This window comes from Chironomus tepperi, unplaced genomic scaffold (assembly GCF_022539635.2).
Source record: "Chironomus tepperi strain 1889 unplaced genomic scaffold, CSIRO-AGI_Ctep_v1 contig_376, whole genome shotgun sequence".
Classification (NCBI taxonomy): domain Eukaryota; kingdom Metazoa; phylum Arthropoda; class Insecta; order Diptera; family Chironomidae; genus Chironomus; species Chironomus tepperi.
In genome coordinates, this window is record NW_027226498.1 from 4,328,096 (window position 1) to 4,354,515 (window position 26,420).

Below are 26,420 nucleotides of genomic sequence, written 5' to 3' on the forward strand. Positions count from 1 at the left end.
AATTACTTAAATTAATCTTGATTTCATCCAACATAGTTCTTACATGTTTAGCTTCATGACAGCTCCAGTCAATATCCATATTTTTAATTTCTGTCTTTAGGTAAATATGAGATTTGATTCTTGTAAAATGAAATTTTCACAAGATTTTGAACATGATCAAAGACTTTCTTATTTGGTGTACTCTTCAGTATGCTATTCCGAAATCCCAATCCTAGAAGATAATGCAACATAATAACTTAATAGAACTGTTAAAATAAACTAGTTGCAAAGTATTTAGAGAAAGTTTAACGACCGATTGAATAAAGTTCATAAAGCTCAATATAAATATATTTTGATATGAATAAACTACAAAACCTAAATAAAACTAAGTGATAAACACTCAAATAGCACTCCTTGGCTGGATATTCACTTGACGTATATATCCTCTGACCTTGCATATCACAGATGATTCTGAACAAAGATTCAAAGTTAATGTCATATAAATTTAAATTCGATGAAATGGAAAAGAAAAAGGGATTTCATTTTGATATCAAAATATGTCAACTAGAAAATGTTAAAGAATCCTCATATCTTAGCTTATGACAAATACAAAAGGATACAAAAGTAATATCAATTCTTCTGAAAATGTTTAAAAGTTTTCTTTAAAAAAATCTGTTGTTTCCGGTTTCATCTTAGTTCTACCCCGAGCGACACAAATGGAGAAGGTTCCATCATGGAACTCAAGAGGTTGGACTAAATAGCATCCACATGGCTGGCAGATTTTGGAGATTTCCATTTGGTGTTAAAAAAAATAAAAGAGAAAAATAAAAGAGATTCGTCGAAGCCTGTAAATTTCCGTAACGGAGCCTTCTTCATTTGTGTCGCTCGGGCAAAAAAGTCCTTGAATCGAATTTTTTTATTTTTGTAAAAAAAAATCAAAATTTCCTTTGTTCTTAAAATCACTACGCTGAAAATGCTGAAAGAAGATTCAAAAGTCTCAAAGTGTAAACATTTTATCATATTAAAAATAAAATATTTTTATTGAAATTCCAATTTACATACCTTTAAAGAAGTGATGAATACTGTACAACTAATGAAAAATTCAAAGTAAAAATTTTCATTTGATTTTAATGTTTTTTCATTAATTGTTCATGAAGAATATCATTCAGCTTTAATAAAATTTTATAAAGTTTTCATTTAAATCAAATTCACAATTTTCCATTTCATCAGATTACTAAAATGATTGTTAAGAATATGTCCTACTTTTTTAGTCCCTTTTATATCACTTTTATGTTTTTGTTTCTCCTTAGTAATCTTCTTTTCCAAATAAATGTATTGTCAAGTTGAATAAATGTACATATGATTAATAGCGTGTAAGGCAAGGATGTTTCATGTCCATTTATCATATTTAGCATTATTATATCATAAGACAGGCAATGGAATTGGCTGTAAATGCTATCTTAAAGAAGAAAAGTTTTTTGCCTGTTTTTCTGTTTTTAAAATAAATTCTGAATCTGAAGTATTGAATTTAGCACTAATTGTTTAAGTACCTAAAATGTACCATTGTAACCTACGCTCCCCACATAAGAACATGGTTGCAATAAACAAGTTACTAATATTATACTATTATGGTCTTGGTTTGTTGGCAAGAGTGTTCTTTTCTAATTTTCTAATTTTCCCATTAAAAACTTGTTAAAAACTTTATCTGAAATAAAATATTAAACAATAGTCAAAAACAGAAGCTTTTTACATCTAAAAATTTGTTTCGTTTTTATTTTCTGCTAAGATTTTGTTTTCTCAATTCTAATTAGAAAACTTTTTTTTTAACATTTGTCTCATCTTTCATAAAAAACTAAAGTGGATCTCTTCAAAAAAGTTTTATTTTGGGATTTTAAAAAAATTTCATCTCAAATTTGATTTAGTTTTAATTTACATTTATTTATACCTAGAAATATATTGTTATAAAGATACTCTTAAATTCCATTCTTGACAGGTTTTTTGGTTTTCGTAGAAGGACAATTGCTTAAAGGAAATAAATAAAAATTGGTGAAACATAGAAGAATAGTTTTAGTTCAAAAGTTGGTCATTCGGTTTGTGAACTAGATGAATTTTTAAATTAAAATATTCAAAACCATGAAATGTAATTTCCTAATTGTCATTCAATTTATCTTCTGATTAACTATTTAATGAAGTTTGAACCTTTTATACTCCACCGGTCACAAGAAAATTTGCGGTGGCAAACAAATTTAAAAAGTATTTTCAAAATCTTTTCTAATTTTTTTGTCTTCTTATTCTTTAATATTTCGTTAATCCATTAATGAAAAATTTGAAATAATTTAATTAATTGTTAAATTTAGCGTATAAAAATTTACTTGAAGATTTTCGAGAAAAAAATGAAATTTTTGAAAAAGTCAAAAATAACAAATTCTGAAAAATAACATAATTAAAATTAAGCAATTTTCCATCTCTCATCGATTTTAATCTTAATTTTTCTTTTTCTTCATAATTTTTCGATTGGAAATATTCTACAACATGATCACAAAATTCATTCGCAAATTTTTGTATTTTCTTTTATTAATTTTTCTTATCTCAGAAACATTAATTAAATTTTCATTTTTTTAAAGATAGATAATATACACGAAATCTTTTATAAACTTAACTTTTAGGATGCAGTTTCTTGCTTTCAGTATTTTCTTTTTTTTTCAATTTAAAAACGTTTCTTTATTTGGATTTTTGTTTTGCAAAAGAAAACCATTTAGTCAAATTTAAATATAGCTCGAAATCGACTCGGATATGGAATCGATACGACTTAAGCCGACTTTTCGATGCTAAATTCGAGTCGACTTTGAGGTCTGAATTTAAAACAAGTTGAGATAAATTTAATATTTATTCTTTTTGATTAAAAGTATACAGATATAGTAAGAACTTAATTCTCAAAATTTAAAAAAAAAAAGTTCAAATTTCAAATTTTATTTGATTATTTTGAATATTTACTTATAAATTATAAAACAAAATAGAAACAGAATTTCATATTTTGATATTTTGAGTTATAGGCAATTTTCTTAATACCTAAATAACCAGTTTACAAGAACTTCGCATCAATTTTAAATACCTGTAATCTAGCCATAAATCATGGTTTTCATACAAAAATTTCTAGATGTATTGCAGTAAAATTCGATTTCTTTTTTATCTGTTGTTAATTAAAATTTAAACAATTTTTATTTGTATAATATTTTTTGACAATAATAGTAAATATATTTTTAATTATATAAAATAATTTTATTTAAGTATAAAACTACCCGTTTAGTCCACACTTTCTTTCTTTTTGTTTGATTTCCAAAGGTTTTTAGGTACAAAAATAAATACAAAAAGGAAAAGTTTTAAAAGGTGCAGTATGGAAAATATTTTTATTGATATAATTTATTGATATAATTACGATTACATCAACATTAATTTTCATTATTTTCTTTTCAAAATTTCCCATTTTTCATCAAAAATTCTACTTCTTTGTTCATTTCACTTAAAAAACATTCCACAGTTATTTCCTGCTTAATCAAAAAACTCAAAGCTTCCACTTTCCATACTATTTATTAGCTTGATCATTGTTAATAATTAATACATGAATTATTAATTAAGGAGATAATTTAAAATTCCAAACACTTTTAATCTAGAAATTTCAATTAATTAAAAACTTACATAAATAAAATTGTTGTGTCTCTTAGATAAACAATCTTGCCCGAGTGACAAAAATTAAGAAAACTTCGCCAAAAATTGGTTGCCAAAAAAAGACTAAGCGGAGCTTTTAAAGGGAAAAAAATGTTTAACGGAGCCTTTAAAGCTCCCTGTCAGAGCTTTCTTCATTTGTGTCGCTCAGGTTGGTGCAATAAATGGGAACTTTAGTAGACATTAGGATGAAATTCTCATCAATTAAACTTATCTTAACAAAACTTTATGATATAAAATAGAATAGGCTTCATAATCAATTACCATGAGTTAATACTACGGAGAATAATTTGATAAAACTGAAAAGTTTTTCCTAGTTGATTTTCTTTCCATTTTCATTCCATTCATTAATTATAAATTCCCAAGAGACATAATCTCGTGTCATTATAGTTGATAGAAATGATCTCAAATTGAAATGAAGTAGGCCATTCATCTTGAGCCATCTTACAAGCTGTTTATCAAACTCTCACTCGATGAATTTATGAGCTTTTAAAGACAGAGAATTTCTCAGCTCTATACATTGTGTGCTTTTCAATCAAAAATGTTTTCATCAGTAAAAAAGTATGAATGAAAAAGAGAAAGAATGAATATTCATTTCTAAGAATGTTCATTGTCTTTTCATTCTCATGTTCAATCAATCTAAAGCATTAAAAGATAGAAAAACTTTTCTTCGTGTCTATGATAAACTATTCTGACTGACTAAGTTAAAGCTAATACAAAAATAGTAAAAACGTGGTAACTTACGAAAGCGCATTTTTTTTAGATGGGAGCCCATGACCAGAAAGAATTTTAGGTCCTCATTTTAAATTAAAAACTACGTATGTTAGACGCGTGGAAATTTTCAAAAAAGATCGCCACACAATTTGGTGTTTTGACAGTCACCTAACATAGAGTTGGTCGACGGTAGACAGACAGATTGGCGGACAGACGTAAAGGAGAGGAAAATTCGTTAGAAATGAGATAGAATAATAAATAAAGAAAAACTGAGAAGAAGAAATGAGAAATTGAAAATAAAATGAGAAAGGATAGGAAAGGTCAGGTCCATTTTCACAAAAATTTCTATCTCTTTCACAGTTCATAAGAGTTCAATTTTGATGAACAAAGTTTCATGAACAAGAATTATTTCTCTCATTTCGATTTGATTGATCTTATTGAATTTTTAGTAATATTTGTACTTAGATTAAAGAAATTAAGTTTAACATTAAAAATTTAATAAATTAGCTATTGATTTTAAGGCCGTGGTAACTTAAATTTTTATTTCAGAATAAGTCCAAATTCGAACTCTTTAAAAAATTCGATTTTAAAATCTCATAATCTAAGCTAATGCCTTCGGGAAAATATAGCCATTAACTTTATTTCAAGTCCTAAACATGAAGAAATTTCCCTTCCGTTTCACATTAATAGCGTTCGATTATTATTTATTATTTGTTCAACACTCGATGTAATGTCGATAATAATATAAAAATATCAAGAATTATAGAAAGTTTTAAGTACAAAATGAACTCTTTTGGAAATTATTGGAATATTAAATTTTAGATGGAAAAGAATTAATGGATTTTTAACATCATCGAGTGAGTAATGTTTAATGGTACGTAAAATATGTGCAAAAGAATAGCTTGGCAACATTAAACTTCATTTCAATTATCGCACATGAGATTTTTTTTTCTTTAATGATCATTGAAAAATCTTTTTTTATATGTTTTTTTCATAAAAATTGATATCTTTCAATGGTCAGGTGCGTAGCCAGAAATTTTCTGAATTTTCTTTTCGTAGTGGATTGACCTGCAAAATCCCTCCTGAATTTAAATTCTTAAATTTTGTAAAATTTGAGAAAGTTTGTCCTCAATTGAAGTAAATGATTTTGTTCCCATTTTATAGAAAATAATCCTATCACCAGCATTTGATTCATCAAAACATTTCCGCAATATTACTTTTACAATTCAGCGATACTTTCAAAATTTGCAACAGTATTAAAAGCTATAATTTTCATCAACTGACATTTTTAGGTGAGATATTTAATGCTAAACAACAGATTGTAATCATAATATGCAAATTTACGAGTATTCTATAATAAATTTTTTATGGCATAGTCATGGCCGAAAATCTGGTTCCAGGAAAATAAGACTCTGACTCCATCAAGTTGGTCAGGGACCAGTTTTTCAAAAATTTCTACACAGAGTTCCTTCCAGGTATTTCGATCAATTTTACTATACCTCAATTTATCTGTTTCCAAAATATATAAAATAATCAAAATTAGGTCCAACCTCATCTCTTATCAATAAATTCAATTACGCTTTAAACTATCTGATATCAATTTTACATAACAATATTTCTGCCGTCTTTAATTTAATAAATATCTTTACTACCTATTTAAATTTTTGAATAACTTTAAAGATCTGTATGCAATACAGGCGGTTTACTTGTTCCATTTACAGGATTAATAATGCAAATTGCATCTTCTGGATTTTGATGTAATTCTTGCTCTTCATCATCACTTTCCTCATCACAAGGTGATATAACAGTACAGTGATTATTATTATTATTATTATTTACATTATTTAACTGATGTCCGTTATTCGTTGTGTGTCCATTTTCAGTTGCATCTAATATCGATTCTACTGTATTTCCAAATCTTGCTGATTGCACAAATTTTGATGGATTTACATTTGAATTTACATTTACAATGAGATTTGCGGATGGTTTCGATGAAAGGCATTCAGAATTTCGGCCACGTCCAAAACGTGGGAAGAAACTATTTTCCTGTTGTAGCTGTGCATTAACCTCATTCGTATGTGCACATGTAAATGCTTTCATGAAAGACTTCTTAAAATTATCTGACAAAAAGGCATAAAGAATCGGATTCATTGCTGAATTTGAGTAGCCGAGACAACCAACTAGGATGAAAATTGTTATTTCCAATCTTGACTGACAATTTTCCGGTGATGAGTTTATAAGGGCCATTTGGCTAACCTGTTAAAAAATGAAAGTAGAATATTAAAAAGATTTAAAAGGTTTTCCTTATTTATTTATTGGCAATTTATTAATTTTTCCCCAACAACCTTCAGTTCTCTATCCCTTGCCAAACCAATATCAATACATTGTATTCAATTCATCAGAATTTCACAGAAACAATTTGCAAAAAATATTAGCTTGTAAGCAAAAATATTTATTTCCGCATTTGCTAATTAATTTATTCATAGCCTTGAAGCGAATGAATCGTTATCAGTTTAATAAAATTTTATCAACCTCTAAAATTATTTTTATCTCTCTAACTGTAAACATTTTCCCACACACTTGTGCAAACATCTGGATAATTATGCGTGTGAAAATGTAATTAAATTGATAATGATTTCATGTCAAAAACAAAAAATAGGAGAATGAGTATGGAAATACCAATTTTGTGCATTTTTTTCAAGGCATTGAAACTGCTAAAATTTTCTTCATCTAGATTTTTTTTTTTCAAAAAGAAGGATTATATGACCCAAACTCTCCTGAATCCGAAAATTTTGTAAAGATATGCAGAAATCCTTCATTCGGATGAAACGTCAAAGCCTTGATTTTCATGATGTACAGACTTGTCAATTTAATTTAATGAATAATTGACTGTGTAATTACATTAATAATTATCTGTTTGAATTTAAAAGCTAAAAGTACATTTTCATCAGAGTGTTGTCCAGAAATTCAATATAATTATGAGCATTTATTATTATTTCTGTCATTACGATCTAAGCACCGCCCTCCCTTTAGGCAATTTCCGTTTCCTAACACTTTACTATCAAACTCTATTGAAAAAATTTCAAATCACTTAAGATTTTCCAAAAATAGAACCCATTTACAAAACATATAACAAACATTTAATCTCTCATAAAACTTTCTAAAGTAACTTAAAAAGTGCAAACTTTTCCACATCCTAATACAATTTATTGCCCTCAATTCACCTTTTACTCTTCTATTCAACATAATCTACTTTCGAAAGAATTTGATAATATTTGTAATATCCTTAAATGACACACCACACAAGTCTGCTTTCGACATTTGAAACATTTCTTTGTTTGGAAGTCTCTCATGCGATGATAATAAATACATAAGAGTTCTCAATAATGACGCAACATTCCAATGAATCATAATACAGTCATATTTTATTGCAATAATATATTCTTCTAGTTGTTTATCGTATTTTTTCACAAACGATGAGTATACTCGTACGCTAGTTCATATTTCAGTCTACTTATGCAATGGCGTAGCCAAGGTGGAGAGATGTTTGATCCCCAACATTCACCTTTCTTTGAATACGCCTTTGTATTCATGTAACAATCCCTAACAGACAACGAGCATATTTATCGAGTATGCTCATGAGTACACTCAACCAATACAATTGAGCATGCTCAATTTTGGTTACATCAGTTAATAAAAGACAAAGCATTTTTCCCCTTATTTCCATCACAAAACATAGTATGTATATTCATATCATCTTACCCAGTATGGTGTCCAACAGAGAACGTAGACAGCAATCACAGTAAGAACAAGCTTAGTTACTTTACGATGAGATCTCTTCTTCTCTTTTGATTTTGTCTTTGGTCCAACCGTACGAAGTTTTCGTAGTACAAAAAAATAAAATATCAAAATGAGACATAAAGGAATAGCGAAACCTAATGTGAATGTATAAAGGGTGAAAGTTGATCCATCCGCTTCCATAAGCCCTTCCTCATCCAACGTTGAATTATTTGTGCTACTTTTACTTGACGGCCACATAATATTGCAGGATTTCTTACCATCCGGTCGTGTTACTGTCGTTGAATATAAGATAATTGGAAGCATGAGGACTACTGATAAACACCATGCGAACATTGATACTATTTTTGATACAAGTGGTGTACGAAAACGTGGACTACTGATTGGATGACAAACAGCAATAAATCTGTAGATGAATTAATTGGAATTTGATTTAATGAAATTTGATGTGATAAGTGAGTTATACAAATTGATTTTTGTGTACTGCTTTTGGGGATTAAAGGTCGGATATCATGCTTGATTAAATTTTGTATGTTGATGCAAATTAAAGAATTTCATCCAAAAAGGGATTGTAGCTGGGTTGCCTAAATACGCCTCTAGTGATCATGATTTTAAGTATCTGAACTTGGTAAGGAGCTCTAAATCATCAATATTCAACATAAATTTGCATAAAAAATTATACTAATCGGATTATAAGTATCGCAAATAGCAATTTCCATTCGTAAATAATTTGTAAATAAGATATCTAAATACAATTTATCATCAGCTTAATGTCAATAAATTTAAAATCTAATCGCGCTCAATTTTAATGTGAAAAAATATTCTTCATTTGTATCCCTCAATAAACAACATTTGGAAAGTTTGCTCTCTTCTTTTTTACACTTTTCCTTCTTCTTTTATTGCAAATAAATCTCGAAAGTCATGATGCTTTCAGCTCATTGTTGTGCACACATATAAACATCCAATATAAATCATTCAATAGAATCATGTGAATTGAGGCATGTAGGAAATTGGGTAGAATGAAAAAAAGATGAAAATAAAATTTGAATTTAAGGCATATCCTTGAATAAATTGGAGGCATTTTCAGAAGACGCAACAAAAAGGTATTAACCCAAAAAAATGTGTTCTGCTCAGATAGAAAATCAAAGAAAAATTTTTACGTAAATTTTCGTGTAAGAATCATTTTGCGTTTATCAGTTTTGGATCATTGCCAAAGGTAATTTCCTTTAGGTTAGAAAGTTTAACATGTTTATGTGAATTAGACAGTTTCGAAAAGATATAAAAAAATTAATTGAAATTTAAAGACCCGAGTGACACAAATGAAGGAAAATGCTTCGTTACGGCCTTCTCAGCCTTGAAAATAATGTATTATCTCATATTTTCATTTTTTCCTAACAAATTAATTACTCATTGACCTATATTTTCATCACATTTAATTAGACCTTTCATGTATTTCGTTATAGAGCATCGAACTTTTTTCACCAATGAATAATGGATTTCTCGCAATTTTGATTGTTTAAATAAAATTTAATTAACTTCCTCTCACCTCCCCTTTCCACCCCCTGAACGTAATAAGCGAATAACATAGGGACCGTAATACTGTTGGAGTAAGGGGTCAAAGTCAAGATTTTGTTACTCATCAAACAATGAAAAAAAATTTGTTGTGGAGGGGTGGGGGTCGATTTTTATACAATATAAGTGAACATTCCCTAGTCTAATTATATTTTAATTTCCCTTTTTTTAAACCTTTATAACAAACATTGACAGACACAGATAATCCCCTAAATATTGTTCAAAAATATAATTAAAAATCGCTAATGACACAATCAAAGCTATTCATAACGACTTATCATAATTTAGATTTTTGTGTCAAATTGTTTAAAAATTACTGGAAATTTGTTAATTTCAGGTTCAGTTCAGTTTCTGGATTTTAGATCAATTAACCGATTATACGGGTAAGAACTACAATTATAAATAGGGCTTAGCCGCAAATAACGTTCCATTTTTTTTCAAAATTTCAACGGAAAAAAATATTTTTTTTCAAAAACAGATTACTAATTATGTTAATTAAACTAATTTAAAGCATGATTTGCTTCCGTAGAGTAATCTAATCTTGAAAAGGAACATAAAATCTTTATGCTCCCACAATTTATATCATAATAAACACATACATTTAGCGATTTTTATTAATTTTTCTGAAAAATTTTAAAAAATGGAACAAAAATTCACACTCAGTAATTGAGATATTTTTTGAATTTTTACATTAATTAAAGCACTAATCATAGCAAATTATATGCCAAATTGTTGGTTTTATGAATTTCTACAATTATAACTATCAAAAGTGATCCTAAAAAGTCCAACTAAGGAGAAAAATGCCTTTAACTTCAAATTACTGAGTGTGAATTTCTAAACGGCCATGCCCAATACTAATTAAAAGATAATAAAAGGTAAAAAAAATTAATTTTAATAAAAATGATTAAAACTCAAAAGTTAAATCAAACCATAAAACCCATTAGATTATTTATTAAATATTTAAACTGGAAATTCCGAAAATATTTTCAACAGCATAAACTATCAGTACCACAACTCTTCAACTTATTGATTTTCCCTCGCCAGAACATAAATTAATTGTTTTTTCTTCATCTTATCTAAACATTTGTATGATTTTTTTTTTGTAAAATAAGTTACAGAAGGAAACTCAATAAAATCTAGGTCAGAACGAGATGAATTGATGAATGGTGATCCATTTCTGTCGAGACATTTGTAACGAACAAGGAAAAGATTGAAGATAGAGGAAATAAATTGAAATTTCTGGATTTTATTGATGAATCTTATTCATGTAGGTCACTAGCCTTTGTTATCTATGGCTATTTATTAAATATTTCGGAAATTAATCTTAAGTTGAAAGAAGTTTTGAGCCGTTTGCTTCCCGCAGTGTTGTTTAGTGCAGTGACACTTGTTTTACAGTTTGGACAGCTCTAGTTTATTTTGTAATAGAGGAGAAAATGGGTGAGTATCAAAAATAACCTAAGCAAAACTAATTAAGGAAATTCATCAAAAATTAATTTTCTAGAATAGACGAACACCACTAAATATGTAGCTATTGTCCAGTACAATAACATGTTACATCCAAAAAAAAATCGAATTTAACATATTTGGTAAATAACATGATCATCCTCCTTAAGGTCATATTGCAAACATAACAAATTATTCCAAACTAAAATTACAAACTCATACCTGTCGGCTGACATGATGACAAGAAAAATTGATGACGTAAATTGTGTTATGCTAGTTGATATCATGTACAATTTGCACAATTGGACGCCAAAAATCCATTCACCTAGATGCATTGTGTATATAAGAGTTGGTACTCCAATCAAATAAAACTCATCGGCAAAAGCCAAATTGAGAATGTACAAGTTTGTGACTGTTTTCATTTTGCTGAATCTGCATTTGAGAATTTATTTTTTCGTGTTAGATTTTGATATTTTCGTACAAATTGCTGTACTTACCGCAACACCACATAAATCACTAAACTATTTCCAAAGAGTCCAATAATGCAGACAACCGTGAATAAAATCATCGATACATATCGTCCAAAGCTATTTGGTACAATCGATGGACATGTAAATTCTCTATCTGATAAATTGAGATTTTGATAAAATTGCGATGAATTTAGTGTTGGAAGGTCAGATGGTATCATAAAGTCATATGATGCTAAATTATCATTGATAAACGCATTCGTTGCTGTATCGTCAAATGAATTCATTTTGATGATTTTTAAAAAATATTATTGTGACTTTTTAAAAGTATTCTGAAATTAAAAAAAACGCAAATGGATAAAAATTATTAAAAAGTTCAAGTTCCTTAATATTCTCACAAAACTGTCACAAAAATTATTACAAAAGTCAAGACAAAAACGAATTTATTTTAATGAAATTTGAAGAACCTTTTTATCAATTTGCCATGAAAAAGACTAAAAGTGAAAAAATTATTCTTACAAAAAAAAAGCAAATTAAGTCCATACGCATCAAAATTAGCAAAAATGCTACAAACGAATGGAAAAAAGGACGACTACACAGAATGGAACCGAAAGTCAAGTAAAATATAAGACATGAGACACCGACAGAATGTAAAGTAGAATTGGAAAAAGGATCGGAAGGAATTCTCAGTGGAAATAAAGATCTCTCTTAACCCTTTTTGCATACCATTTACTCAACCTTTTTAAGTCTACCTTTTTGTTACGCTATTTTAATTAACAAATTTCATGAGCATTGATCGGATAATTGTTAAGCATTTGAAGTGGATTTTTAAAATTTTTATATACCTAAAGAATATAATTTAATGGAATATTTTTATTAGAATTTGTAAGATACTTTTGGTCAACGTCACTTCAATTTTCCAGTACCAGTCCCATTTAATATTATGAATTAATATTAGGACTCCATATTAAAATTAAAAATCCCACTTCCTCCATGAGCGTATTAAATCAAAATTATAATACCAATTGTTCCTCAAAACAAACATTAATCTAAATCCTCAACAAACATAATTTAAAAATCCATGTGGATGTCCCACAAAACATTAAATTTAATCCCAATCCGCAACCAGCTCATTTTCAGCCTGATATATTAACCGTAAATATCAAAACTCAAAAGACACAAATGTTGACCTTCCACAAATATTTTCAGCAACAAAAAAAAATAAGGACATTCTCATGGACCATGCTGCGTTGAATTGAAGAAGAAAGTTCAACAAGACAAGAAAATCTGTGTAAATAAAAAGACAGAAAAAAATTATTTTCTCGAGAAAAGAATCTTTTTTGCAGCAGAATTTTACTCATTCGGAAGATTTATATACTTTATAATGGCCTGGAGCAACAGCATTGTCATAAATCTTTCTTTTTAATGAAAAATTTCAAGCACTGAAGAAAATTTTTATTTTATACGGGCATATTTTTTCTTTTATTAGCTATTTATATCAGTGGTGGGCAACCTGTGTGTAGCGGGAGATTCGGGAATTGCTATGAACCATACAACATGTGCGGTTTCGATCGATGCTCCCCAACAAGGTGTGCCGTGAGAAATAAAAGGTTGTCCACCACTGTTTTATGGGGATATTGTCTTCTCAGTCATAACTGAAATAGTTTCTGGATTTTTTTTTATGAGAAAATGCAGAAAGACGAAATTAATTAAGTTTCATAAAGAGTAATGAATATTATAAATGCTTAAAAATTAATTTATTGCATGATTTATTGATGCGTTTTCTGAAATAATACTTAAATGTTTTGGAATTTTTTGAGGAAGTCTATTAATAGCAGTCAATAACTTCATGTATTTCAAAATTAAGACTTTTTTTAAATTTACAACTTGTGAGAATTGCCAAGGTTGGACATTTATTGTGTGTGAGAAAAGTTTATTGCAACTTATAATAAATTATACATAGTCATTTAGAAAAATATTAAATATTAATGATTTCAAGTAATTTTCAATAGGAAAATTTGAGTGTGTTTCGATTTCGTCTTCTATTTTCTTGAATAGGATTGCTTAATTCGATATGATGTCGATATTTTCAATATTTGGACCTTTTTTTATACTTTCATAGTACAGTTTTTGTGAACCACAAATATGTAACCTGAAATCTGTCCGGCGTGACGTTAGAATTGGTTTTCGTCGAATTCGGCCCGAAACTAAAGGAACGCGGTCTCGGAGCTATTTTTTCACCTTTTCTACGCCGTGCACCTCTCGGGAAAGTATCATATTTCCCTAGAGATGAATTGCTTTAAGAAAAAAAAACATCAATTTAAAATCTTGAATGTAATCTAGAATGCTTAATATTGAACAAACATAAGAGCACATCAAATAGCAAAAGCTAATTGCCATCAAACACTTCAGACTGATGAGAAGAATTTTTCAATGTAAATATAATTACTTCTTACAATGAATGTATATAATGCTTATTATAAAATTAAATAAATTAATGTGATTAGCCAGTCTTGATTATTGATTATGATAATTATAAGAAAATCCACTTTAAAATCATTTTAAACTTTTTATTTAAATGACAGAAAATGTATTGTATATAAAAAGTTTGGATTAGTATTGGGTAACCTGTCGTAATATATAGAACTAGGCTATTAAAACCATCCTGAGCTCTCAGCGATGTCTAGATTTCGAGATCTCAATCAAAGTCGAGAGTCGAACAAATTGTATTATTGGGCTTGAAAATCATCTGCCTTTTTTCGAGAATAAAATTAAAATGATTTTTTTTTTTTAAAAAAAAAAAAGTTAATGAAAAATAATGATTAAGCGTGTTAATATGTTCCTCGAATGTTTACACAAAAATTTTTTACAAGCAGAAATCAGAAAATAATTTTTTAATAAAATGGTGAGGTAAAAATTTATATACTTAAATTTGATACGAGATATATTTTTCTCTATTTTATTAAATAACAACAATCAATGAGCATATTCACTTTAGCGAGCGTGCTCATGAAAATACTCAATTCATCTCCATGTCTGTTCGGGATATATGAATGATCTGAAAACAGATCTTACATTTTCAAAGTTTTCATGTAAATACAGGAAATGATATAAGAAATACCTGAATAGGTATATAAAAATAAATATAAATTTTCTTTTAGATAAAATTCTTTGAAATTACACAAAATACCCGAAAACATTTTAATCTTTAGCTTCACTGCAAGACATCTGTATCATTCATTAAAAAACATTGTTCATTGAAAATATTCACAGAAGTCTTACTGTTCAATTTATCATGAAAGTAAATATTTTTGGAAGTACACAAGGTTAGCAGTAATATAAAAAATTTGATGAAAAAATCCTCATAAATATGCAATAAACCGCGAAGGAGAATCAATATATTTTTTGCTTATAAGCGTAATTGTAAACAAGGAAAAAAGTCTTTTTAATAAAAAATATTGATAAAGTATAATTTTACTTTCAAGTGCTCCTCGTGGTTACAATTCTCTGGAATTGATGATGCTCTAGGTCCCTATTCAGTTACTATGTCTTTGTTATATGGCATACAAAAATAATCCATTTCTGCTATTTTTCATTAATATTTAAGTTCAACAAATTCGAGTGTAAACCTTTGAAAAGTCAAATTAACAAACACTTGGTTAATTAGACCAGTTGTGGACAACCTTTATTTATTCGCGGCATACCTTGGCGTTAAGCATTGATCAAAACCACAGACCGACATAAGGTTCATGGCATTTTCAAAAAAAATTAGATGATACAATAATGTTTCGAGGCACACAGATTGCCAACCACTGAACGAGACTAAGAATAACTCAAACACTACGTAATAATCCCAAAGAAATTCACAAAAAATTAACATTAATTTAATTAAATGTCAATCAAATTGAAAAAAAAAGTTCAAAAAAATAAGAAATTTTCTCATCCCAAGCATAACTTTTCTGTTATTTTTATCATAATGTAAACATTTTTACGAGTTGAATGAGAGATATTGTACAGATATTTGTGCATAGAAGCGTAACGTGCAAATTGATAAATGTAGTAAAATTTCAGTCAGATTTTCAATTAGAGAACGTTGATCAATATGTTTACATTCAAAAATTTCATATAAATTTTATTTATGAACTCACTGAATAGTAGAAAAAAAATCATTTTAATGGATAAAGCTCTTGCCAAAAAATTCATCAGGATGAATAAATAATCTTTTTAATGTAATAAAAATTTGTCATCTGCCATGACTTTTTTAATGGATTTTGATGAAAGCTTGAAATTTTTTGGTGTTCGTAATCGAAGGTGATGAAGATGTTTATTACTACAGAAATGTCAAGATTGTATGAAAGTCCCCACATCAAGCACTGATTATCTAATTATTCTCTTCTTTTCTTTTCAAAAATATTACCGATCGACACATGTTATTCATGACAAACAAGAAGCTGCTATGGCGTCCAAGCGACAATTTTCATGTTAACTGCTATATTTGACACAGTTGCCTTTTGGCTACCATGAAAAACTTTTGCCGATCGGGATATTTTCAAGCAGAAAATCTCGAAGTTTTATGGAAAAAGATGAAGAACTGTTGACTTGAAAATGACGAGGAGCGGGCAGTTTATTAAAAAGCAAGCATTCTTAGAAGGAATTGTGATTAAAATTGAAAATATTCGGAGAAAATTATGTTATATATTTTCGAAATAATTTTGAGAATAAAATTAAAATTTGAGCAGCGATGAGAAAAATATTTTTAAGTAAAAACAAAAACAAGAATTTTCAAAAAGATTTTCCAAAAAAATCCTTAATTTTCCAGAGTGTATAAACTTGATTCACTTTTTTAATTTATCAAATTTCATTGCAAAACAGCTTCTTTGGAATTTCAATTTGCACAAGTCTTTTAGAATTACCTAGTTTAATTTATTCAGCCTTAATATTTTCGTTCTACTTATTCAAAAGTAATATTTCTTTCAAAGAAAAAATCCATTAAATCTGCAGTGAGCTATGAACTTTTTCTTCACAGCACAAAATGTATATCAGCTTTTCATTTAGCTAATGAACATCAAGCTTTAAATGTTGCAAAATATTAAATTTCTTTTGAGTTTACTTTCCTTTGATTTGTGATTGTGGAGAAGTATTTAAGTCAAAGAGAAAAAAAGTTGATGATTGTAACTTTTGCATTTAAAATGCTTATTACAGTGATGAGATTTGTCTGAAGACTTTATACAAAATTTATGGAATAAGTTTAAAAAATGCTCATTTTATTGAATATATTAAAGATTTTTCCGGAAATTACGTAACATTTTAAGACCCTCACCGCAAAAGCGTATTTAGATGGGGTGAGATGGTAAATTTGTCTAGATGTCTTTAAAAGTTTCTAAAACCCTTTTAAACTAAAAGCATTTTTAAGAAGTCAATCAAACAGAAAACTAGTATAGAAGTGAAAACTCGTAACTAATGGAAGCATATTTTCCGCATAGGGAATCAAAATCCACTACAGAAAACGGACAGACGAACAAGCGAACGGCCAAAGTGATAAAAACGTATTTCGTGTTAGAAAAATGTGTTGAAAAGTAATATTCTGTTATTTAAAAGTTATTTTGTTGTATAACTACGCAAAACTTTTCAATGATTTTAATAACTGGGATGAGAAAACTTGAAAGAAAAAAAGTTCCTCTAAAGAGAAAGAAAGAATAACATGGATTTTTCAATCTGTTTTTAACGTTTTGCTGTTAGTTCCTAATCCTTCTTTTTATTTTCTCTTACACCAGTGGTAGTTAACCTTTGTGCCGCAACACACTAGTGCAAATTTTTAAAAATGACATGAACCGTATGCCGTGTGTGGTTTAAGTCTTGGCTTTTCACCAAGGTGTGCCGTAAAGAATAATAGTTTGCTCACCACTGCCTTATACCATAGAAAGGTGAATGTGTCACATGACTTAATCACCAGCATACAGTGATACATAAAAGAAAATTGCAAAACTTTTCTTCCTTCACCTTTAGCGTTGATACAAACTATTTTTTTTATGCATTGTACGCCCGAGAGACACAAATTACTTTAATGGATCGGAATTTTAAACCTCTGCTAAATTTCTTTTACTATCGCAAAATGGAAGCCATCTACATATGAATCTCGTATCGTAGCCATTTAGATGCCACATGGAGGAGGGATGAGAAGTTGTTTGGCATCGAAATTTTATTTCTGTTGAAATCTAAACAAAAAAGGAAGGAAAAATATTTTTTTCGCTTTTTTATGAATTTTTTACAGCTACACGTTATTTGCTCAATGATGGAAAGAGGAGCTGAAAGAAATTCTTGTGATATTCTACATGAACAACAAACACAAAGTGTTTGAAAAATTAAATTTAAATCACTTATGAACTTGTTGCCTTGTTTTATGATGCAAACACAGAAGTGTATACTTTCCCAAATGTCTTCTTTTTGAATAATTACTTGAAAATTATTATTTGCGTTTGTGCTGTTTTACAGTGTGTAAATTATGTTTAAATGAATGATAATAAGCTTAAGTTAGGCGATGTGGGTAAAGTGAAAGTTTTTTAAGTTCCGCTTTTATAGGCCTCGCTATTCTTCAATCCTACTCATGATTGACGGGATTGTACTCTAATAATTTTAAATGAAAACAATTTAATGAAATCATTAGGATATTCTGATAACATCATAAAAGGCGAATATATGTAGGTATGTAATTAATGTGATGCTTTTCCATCGTTCATTTGCCGTTTCATTCTCACTGGTAATACAAAATTCGGAAAAATCCAAACCACCTCACCTCCTTATTGACATTATTACCTTTACAAACAAAGGAAGTGATATGAATTTCATTTTCAATAGATATGTTTGGTTACCAATTTGATTTTTGATTTTCCTCATATAAATCATAAAATTTTCTCTGCAAGTGTAGTTGTTAACTACAAACACGTAGGGAAAAACCATCAAACAAAAAAAGTATTCAAATTTGAATATACATAAATTCGTTGGAAACGAATTTAGTTCATTATTAAAGTAGGCCTTGTACAAAAGAAAATGTTTTTCTATTGTACTTAAAATTTAATATTTGCTTTGTCATTTTACTTTGAAAGTAAAAATTTGTTTGTCAATGATGACGAGGATAATGATAAGTCCATTAATAAGATTATTAATGTTAGAGGAAGAGATGCGACACTTCAGGAGTTTCTTTTGTGTGAAAGCGACAACATTTTTATTTTCTTTAATGCCAACCGAGGGAGTACGAAAGAATTTTTTTATAACTGTCGTGAAATTAAGAATTTGTAAAAAACTTGATCTTGAGTGTGGGTGCTTGTAAGAATTTTTCAGTGGAAATAGCGGAAATAATTCACAGCAGAGACATATTTTAATAAAATCAACTCAATAGAATGAATTCTAATGAAATTTTTTGTTAAAATTAAGAAAATTAAAATTAAAAATTTACATTCAAATCCATTCAAATGTGTATGCTGTTTGTATACTTACATGAGTAATCTTTGAAATATTTAAATTGTGTGCTGAATTTTAATTTTCTAGCTTTCTTCACGATTTTTTTTTTTTTTCAAAATTTCCTTGTAGATTCTTTTGCATAAGTAAGGAAAACGATGAAATATTTTAATGACTTCACTAGCTTTTTATGACGCTATAACAACTTCCTAGAGCACAATTAAAATGTTGAATTCATTTTCAAATCGTTAATTTATGCTCGTACATCATGATGTTCAATTTGTTTCATTTCAATGTTTTCCAAGAATTTTATATAATCAATCCTTTTTGATGGATTCGCAAGTTACATAGATGAGCACAACTGAGGCTTCAATCAGCTGAGTTTAATTATAGTTCAAAAAGCTCTCATCAATTTTTTCATTTCATTTCTTTGAATTTTTCTATAAACTTTTTCCATAATTGTTTCTGCCATACTCGTTGACATCAAACAAATAAAATACTGGATAGATGGTGAAGCACTATGTGAACCTGCAATGATGGGAAAAATTTCTACTGCTTCATTTTTAATTAAACTGGTTATAAAAGTATATTAATTGCGAAACATAAAGATATAAACGCATTTGGGAAAATTTCAAAATTCAATAAAGTTCAATGACATTAGAAATTTAAGTCAAATTTGGAAATATTTTTAAATGTTTGAATTTTTAAAAACCGTTACAAAAATTAAAAAATTATTTCATTCTTTACAGACGAAATATTAAAGGCAAAAAATGTCATAACGCTCGACATACTAAGTCCTGATGACAATAATAAAGAGAATGCAATCAACCTTTTGTCAACATAGTGGGTTGTACAACACAAACATGTCCGTATGATAATGAATGTGAATAAGGATTTCTTTATCCAACACAGATTTATAGATATAATCAGTTTTCTATCAATTTATTGATTTCATCTGCAGAATATTGATTTGAATAGAAAGACATAACATATTGTGTAACATAAATAGTGCTGAGTTACGAGCAGAAAGGTTGTAGAATGAAGTTTATATTGAATGTGGAAAATATTATGTATACAAATAGACAAATTTCTTTTTTTTTATATCTAGTGCATCTTCACCGTATCAGTGGTGCATCAATTCCGTAACATCAAATCAACTGTTGCACCACATGTCTAATTGATCTTAATTGATTCTAAAATTAATCGTTTATTTAATATCTTCCCACCATCATGTATGGTGGGGGTTTATTCTAGTTATTTATTAAAAAGCTGATTAAATATCGATAAATTTTATCGTTATTTCTTTACACAATAAACAGCATTATTTGTTTTACAATCTTTAACATTGTTTATTTTTCTTTTCCTTTACTTTGTAAACAAGTAAACTTTGTAACTAAAACAAATGAAGATTCAATTAAAGAAAAATAATATTTTCAGTTCAACAGGTGTTGAGAAGCTATAAATACATAAAGTACATAGAGTTCCACAAGTTATTGATTAATAATGACTTTTTATTTTAAAACACGTACATACTTTTGGACAAAACTCGAAGTTGACTCAGATTTTTTATGAAAAATTCAAATAAAAAAAATTTTTGCAATTGAGTTGAGAAATTTTATTTCCCATATGAGTAAAGTACGTGAGCATTAACTATTATATTTAAGACACGAAAGAAAGATAAAGGTACGAAGACATAATATATAAAGTATCTAATTTATTTAACTGTAATGAGATAATTATCTTACGTTGTTCAATGTTACGTTTAATTAAGATTTCTTAATCGATTACATCTTAATGTTTATTCCTTTCCTTTTTATTCCATAATGAAACAAAGTGCGGATTTGTTACACCTGTCTGAGCAATTATAAAATTTGTAACTCTTGTTTTTTTATTTTTAAATAAGAAGGAGACTCTCCTTAGGAGAACATCAATGTTTTAGATTAAGCATGATTTAACTTAAACAATTTTAATGATAAGTGAATGGAATCTAGGAAATTTTTTATGACTTTTAGGCCAAAAGTTCATAATTTTTAAAAAGTTTACCGATATCAACGAAAGCCCTGCAGGGACCATCTGCAGAAAAATCTAATTTTACAATATCAAGTACGAATAGTAAGTATTTATACAATAGTAAAAATTTAAACAAAAAAAAAGATAACATTTTTTTCTTAAATTAAACAAATTTTTCGCCAAATAAGTTTTTCGCTGTTGAATGGAATTCCTGTAATAGTCTTCCAGCGTTAGACAGAAATGTATAATTTATATATGGCACTTTGCCATATGATCAAAGAACCTCCCTAAATCGGTGATAGTGGCTTGCGATCAAAAATCGTAGGACGTGAGTTCGAGTCTCACTCGGAATACCGTTATTCAGAATTAAAGACTACAACATTATATGCTTGATTCCAACAGACACGTTTTTCTTCTCTAAAATTAATTTGTATATTTTTATCGACTTTCTCATTGACGCAAAATCATACGATTTTTTTATTCCAATAGTCTCTTCTTATCATCTATTTATTTAACATTCAACGTTAACCAAATAAACCATAAGCCATATCTAAACCCAATTTGATGCTTCTTTTCTCATTTTTATGTCTATAAAAAATGCGAGGTCATGCATGATTATGTGCGGATTTTCTAGTGAATATTTGTTAAATAACCGGGAGTGTTTCATTGGATTTATTGATTATTTAAGCCTTAAAATAGGCTCGATATTTTAAGATTATTGGCTCGAAATCTTTAACCTTAAAAATTGAAGCAACATCACTTTATCGGAATTTTTCTGTTAATAAAATTTGCATACTAAAAAAGTAAAACAAAAAAAAGCTACCCTCCATTCAATTTGGCTCGGGTGGTTGATTAGCATATGTAGATATGCTTTCCATTTCTATCTGGCAGTATTCAACACTGTCTCGTGTAGAGAAAGTTTTTCATCTAAAGGGAAATGTTTAAATGTCATACAAAATATTATTTTGCATGTGTATTCCATCTCCCGATGTGCCAGTTTAGGAAAAGTTATGATGTGGGAAAATTTACTTTTTTTGCTCTCTGTAAACTGATTTTTTTCCGGAGGAAGAAGAGATAAAAGCCAAACAGCAGATAACTTAGAAGTAAAGAGAGATTTGTGACTGGTTAATTGACGATAACGTCAGATTTCGGAATAAAGGGATATTACGGAATGAAAATGGATTTTTTAAGAATGAAAACTGGAACATGTTTTTATTAAAGTATATCTCTTGAGTAAGCCAAATGGCTTTGTTTTAATTGTGAATTAGAATTTATCAAGATTTGTGTTAAACATAATTTTTTGTAGTTCTTTATAGAGTATCCCGAATAGCACAAGTCGGAATTTTTTTTATAAATTATACTTATACTTAAATCCAGAGTCTACAAATTAGATTCAAGCCGTAGAAATGTCCGAATATCCTGCCACAGGCCTATGACTCTGACCTTAGGCCAAGTTCGATGAAATCCGACTTCAGGCTAGAATTAAATCACCCTGATGACTTAATTCACTGCACATAAAGTCGTATAGCTTCATCAATTCTATACAAGACTGGCCTTAATAGTCCTCTTTAATTGATTTACAGAATGATAAGTAATCAAAAAATGATCAATTTGTTGGAACTTTGCCGGCTTTTTTATGAATTGATCTATTATTCAATGCTGAATGATTGATGATTCATAAAAGCACGTAACAAATCAAAAAGAGTTCTATTGTACAAGTGAATGTCAATTATTAACATTTCATTGAAATGTTTTGCGTTAGATTTGAATTATTTATGTGATAAACTCATTCGTTTTATTAGCTTTAATATTTTGACTAGACTAGACAAGGTATGACCTTGAATTGAATAAAAGTTTTCAAACCCAAATTAACACATAGTTGAATGAAATTGCTTCATTGAATTTAAAAAGTCATTCTTCTTGTCCAATTCTAGGGTTCTCAGCTGTTAACAAAAGCTATCTTCAAATTCAAACCTTTAGCACAACGTACTTGTCACATGTTCACAATAAATTCTCGCTTAGATTTCTATGTACACTTGACACCTCCACAGTTTTCATGGAAATACCCTGAAGAGAAATATCAACTTTAGCTGTGCTGTAAAAACAATGCTGAACAATTTTTACTTTTTCTTTAAGAATCCTTTGATTTCTTCAGCATACATTTTATGAGAATTAAATTAAAAAAGTTGAATGTATTTTAATCAAAACAACTTCCTCGCGGATATATACGTAATTAAATGAGATATTTATTCATCCTAGTTCAAAAACAGATTGAACTTTTTTTTATGAAAAGAGGTATTCAACTATGATCAATAAACATTATTCAAATCTCAAACTCAAACTATTTTAAACTTTCAAATTTCTAAATATTTTGACAGATTTTACAACCAAATATTTTCTTGAAGTCTTAATGTGAACTTAGCTGTATTTAAATCACGTGAAACAAAATTCTTGAAATTCAAAAATTTTAATTCAAAAAATCTTTAAAAGACAAATTTGTACTTTTTCAAGCAGAATGGAATGAAAATGTCAACATTCGTCACGTGAAAAAGCGAAACATAGAATTTAAATTGAAAAAGGTTTCAAACTCTTTAAAGAATGTTTAAAGAAATTTTCCTTATATCTTGAAGTACATAGATACACAGTACTGACGTAAAAAATCTATTTTTATTACTAAGGTAAGATAGACTGAACTTTTCAAGAAATGCTTTAATTTTTTTTATCAATAAAGGAAATCTGCTTGATGCGGTTAAAGAAAGTTTTAAGATAAATATATAGTTAATGAAGCGAGTGGATTTTGATAATGCCTTGGGAAAAATCTGTTTTAATAAACAGACATAAAAACAAGTTCAGAAAAATAATCCGAATCTGAATATCATTAAATATAAGAAAATTCCAATTGTTTTCCTCTTGAAATTCTGAAACTTGTAAGCTTAAAGTTAATTAAAATTGTCAAAAATCCAACAAAAATTCCACGACACAAATTTAGCAACTGTTTCAAGAAATCGTCACTTTCATTCATGTGAAAATAAATTGACATGACAACTACCTCTTATCCTATTGGAGAGAAGACAAACTTTCAAAAATAGATGATGCTTTTTCTACTTCACTCATTCATTCACTCAAGTGCCTTTCCATATTTTACTTGAATTTTCACTCAAAATTCTTTCACTTTTTTATACAATTTTATTTTATTTAATTTGTCACCATAATTGAAGCTTTAAAAATATAAGTAGATGAAACTATGCAAAAATGACTTTATCCCGAATAGCACAAGTCGGCTAATTGATCCAAAATTCGACATCTTATGCACACCAGACAAAGGCAAGATATTTGTTCGATTAATCGATTTATGCTTCTCAGATATACTTATTAATATTTTTCCTTTTAGAAATTTCGTTAAATGGTTGAAAATAATTTTTTAAAGTTCTATACTGAACTGAAAAAGCTCTTTCACATTTTTCCAACATTTTTCATTTTTAAAAAATTCTCGGAATATCTCTTGCTCGATTTCGTAGTCTTAAATTGAAATTTCTTCTTAAACTGAAATTTAATTTGTGTCTGTAGATCTTCAAACAAAAAATACTCTAAGCTGAATGAAATAGTAGAGATAAATGAAATTAACAGGATGTCCTCTGTATATTAATAAAAATAAGTCTTTGAATTAAAATTCCTGCCTTAAACGAAAAAGTCAAATTACACAAAATTAAGATTTGTTTATGCACAAAAAAAATTCTAAATAGCCGCAAACGTAAAATTTATGGAATCTTAATTATCATCGCAATGGTTTTTTATTGGAAAGTGGATCCGGTTTCTGAATTAAAAATGTACGTTTTGTCGTAATCACAATTTTTACATTTATAGGCAATAAAAAGGTTCTTGTTTGTAGCTTAAAAAGCCATAAACTTTGAAAATATTTTCCTTAAAAAAATTTACACGTTAAATTTGCTTTTTATTTTATTTAATAAAATTTCAAATTTCCTTTAACAACATAATTTTTCCTTGAAGAAAATTTAATCAATTTTATTCATTAGCTGCATCTAATCAGAGACAATAAATAAAGAAAGCTTCGTCACGGAAGTTTTAGCTTCTAGATTCGTCAAGCTCCTTCAATAACACCATTTAGCGTCAACAACGTCCATATGACTGCCAAATTTAAGCGGATTTAATTTAATGTTAATAAACGAGATTACGTAGAACCTGTAAAATTCCGTTTCGAAGTCTTTTTCATTTGTGTCTCCCAGGTAGTAATTTATAAAACGCTAATACAGGCCATTACTCATAATAAAACCAATCAATTGAAAAAAGCTTGATTGCAACTCTAAGTAACTTAAAAAATAATACAAATTGCGATTAAAAATGTTCATTACATGATTTTTCCTTCTACGATAATATTTGCTCAGCAACTAGCATATTGTATGTACGTTAAAGATTATTTTGATATCACAAATGACAGCAAATAGGAATTATACACAGGGTAAGCACAAAATGATACCGTATAATCACTTCCACTATTCAAATTATTTTTTAATGTCTCTTTAAAAGTACAGATACGACACAGTAAAAAAATGAATGATGATTATAGATACATTCACTGCGACGAACAAGAAAAATCCTTTAAGTGTCTTTTTCGCATAAAAACTCTTTAATTCTTTTCAATATGATGCGATATAAATCTCTTTCTATGCCGGTTTTAAGATTTTTCTCTCTTCCTTCTCAGATTTAATAAAAAAAATATTTTCTATTTTTCAGAGCTTTCCGAATTTTTCGTCCGCTTTGAACAACGCACAAATGAAAACTAAAAAAGTCTTGCATTCATTCACAAAATCTTGATGCAGAAAAAAAGTTGTGTGTAGAATTGTCGGCGTATTGCCAGATGAGATATCAAAAGAGAGAAAAAATTTTCCGAGAGAGAAAATGTCGGAAAATTTCATGAAAAGCAGTATGGTGAGAATTTTTCCCCACATAGGAAATAAATTTTGTCTTCAATTGAGGCACTTTTCTCGTAATGATAAGATGAACTGGGTGGATGTCTGCGGTGGAGTAGGGAGAATGAGGCGGAAGTATTTAGTACCCACTTCCGTGAAGCTATCCTAACAATTACGACTAATAATAGACTTTAATGATTTTTAGAATTAAAATTCTCTATTCTGTATTTAAAAGTTTTTTTTTTTTGTTGTGCTCATTTCGCTTGTTTCTATACTGATTGTATATGCTTATGGAAATTTATGAAAATAATTTTTTTGAAAATTTGTCTTA

The 26,420-nt window shown here is 28.4% G+C and overlaps 1 protein-coding gene across 3 annotated transcripts; it reads right to left on the reverse strand.

Annotated features, from left to right (window-relative positions):
* Nucleotides 1-1,766: 1,766 nt before the first annotated feature.
* Nucleotides 1,767-25,940, reverse strand: LOC139096053 (somatostatin receptor type 2-like). Of its 3 annotated transcripts, none has more exons than XM_070647674.1 (6): nt 25,532-25,940; nt 19,191-19,679; nt 11,727-12,028; nt 11,452-11,661; nt 8,179-8,620; nt 1,767-6,672 (listed from the first exon to the last, which is right to left on the reverse strand). In XM_070647674.1, the coding sequence occupies exons 3-6, from the start codon at nt 11,981-11,983 to the stop codon at nt 6,091-6,093; spliced, it is 1,491 nt and encodes a 496-aa protein (XP_070503775.1). In that variant the 5' UTR covers nt 11,984-12,028; nt 19,191-19,679; nt 25,532-25,940; the 3' UTR covers nt 1,767-6,090. The 3 variants fall into 3 exon arrangements, with proteins under 3 accessions (XP_070503775.1, XP_070503776.1, XP_070503777.1); XM_070647675.1 differs by having other exon boundaries at nt 19,191-19,700; XM_070647676.1 differs by lacking the exon at nt 19,191-19,679.
* Nucleotides 25,941-26,420: the final 480 nt, after the last annotated feature.

Bases quoted from the DNA above. Each gene is read 5' to 3' on its own strand.
- LOC139096053 (XM_070647676.1), bottom strand. From the start codon at position 11,983: ATGAATTCATTTGACGATACAGCAACGAATGCGTTTATCAATGATAAT. The intron at 11,662-11,726 runs GTAAGTACAGCA...TCTCAAATGCAG, and splicing joins GTGATTTATGTGGTGTTGCG to ATTCAGCAAAATGAAAACAG. The intron at 8,621-11,451 runs GTATGAGTTTGT...ATTCATCTACAG, and splicing joins GTCATCATGTCAGCCGACAG to ATTTATTGCTGTTTGTCATC.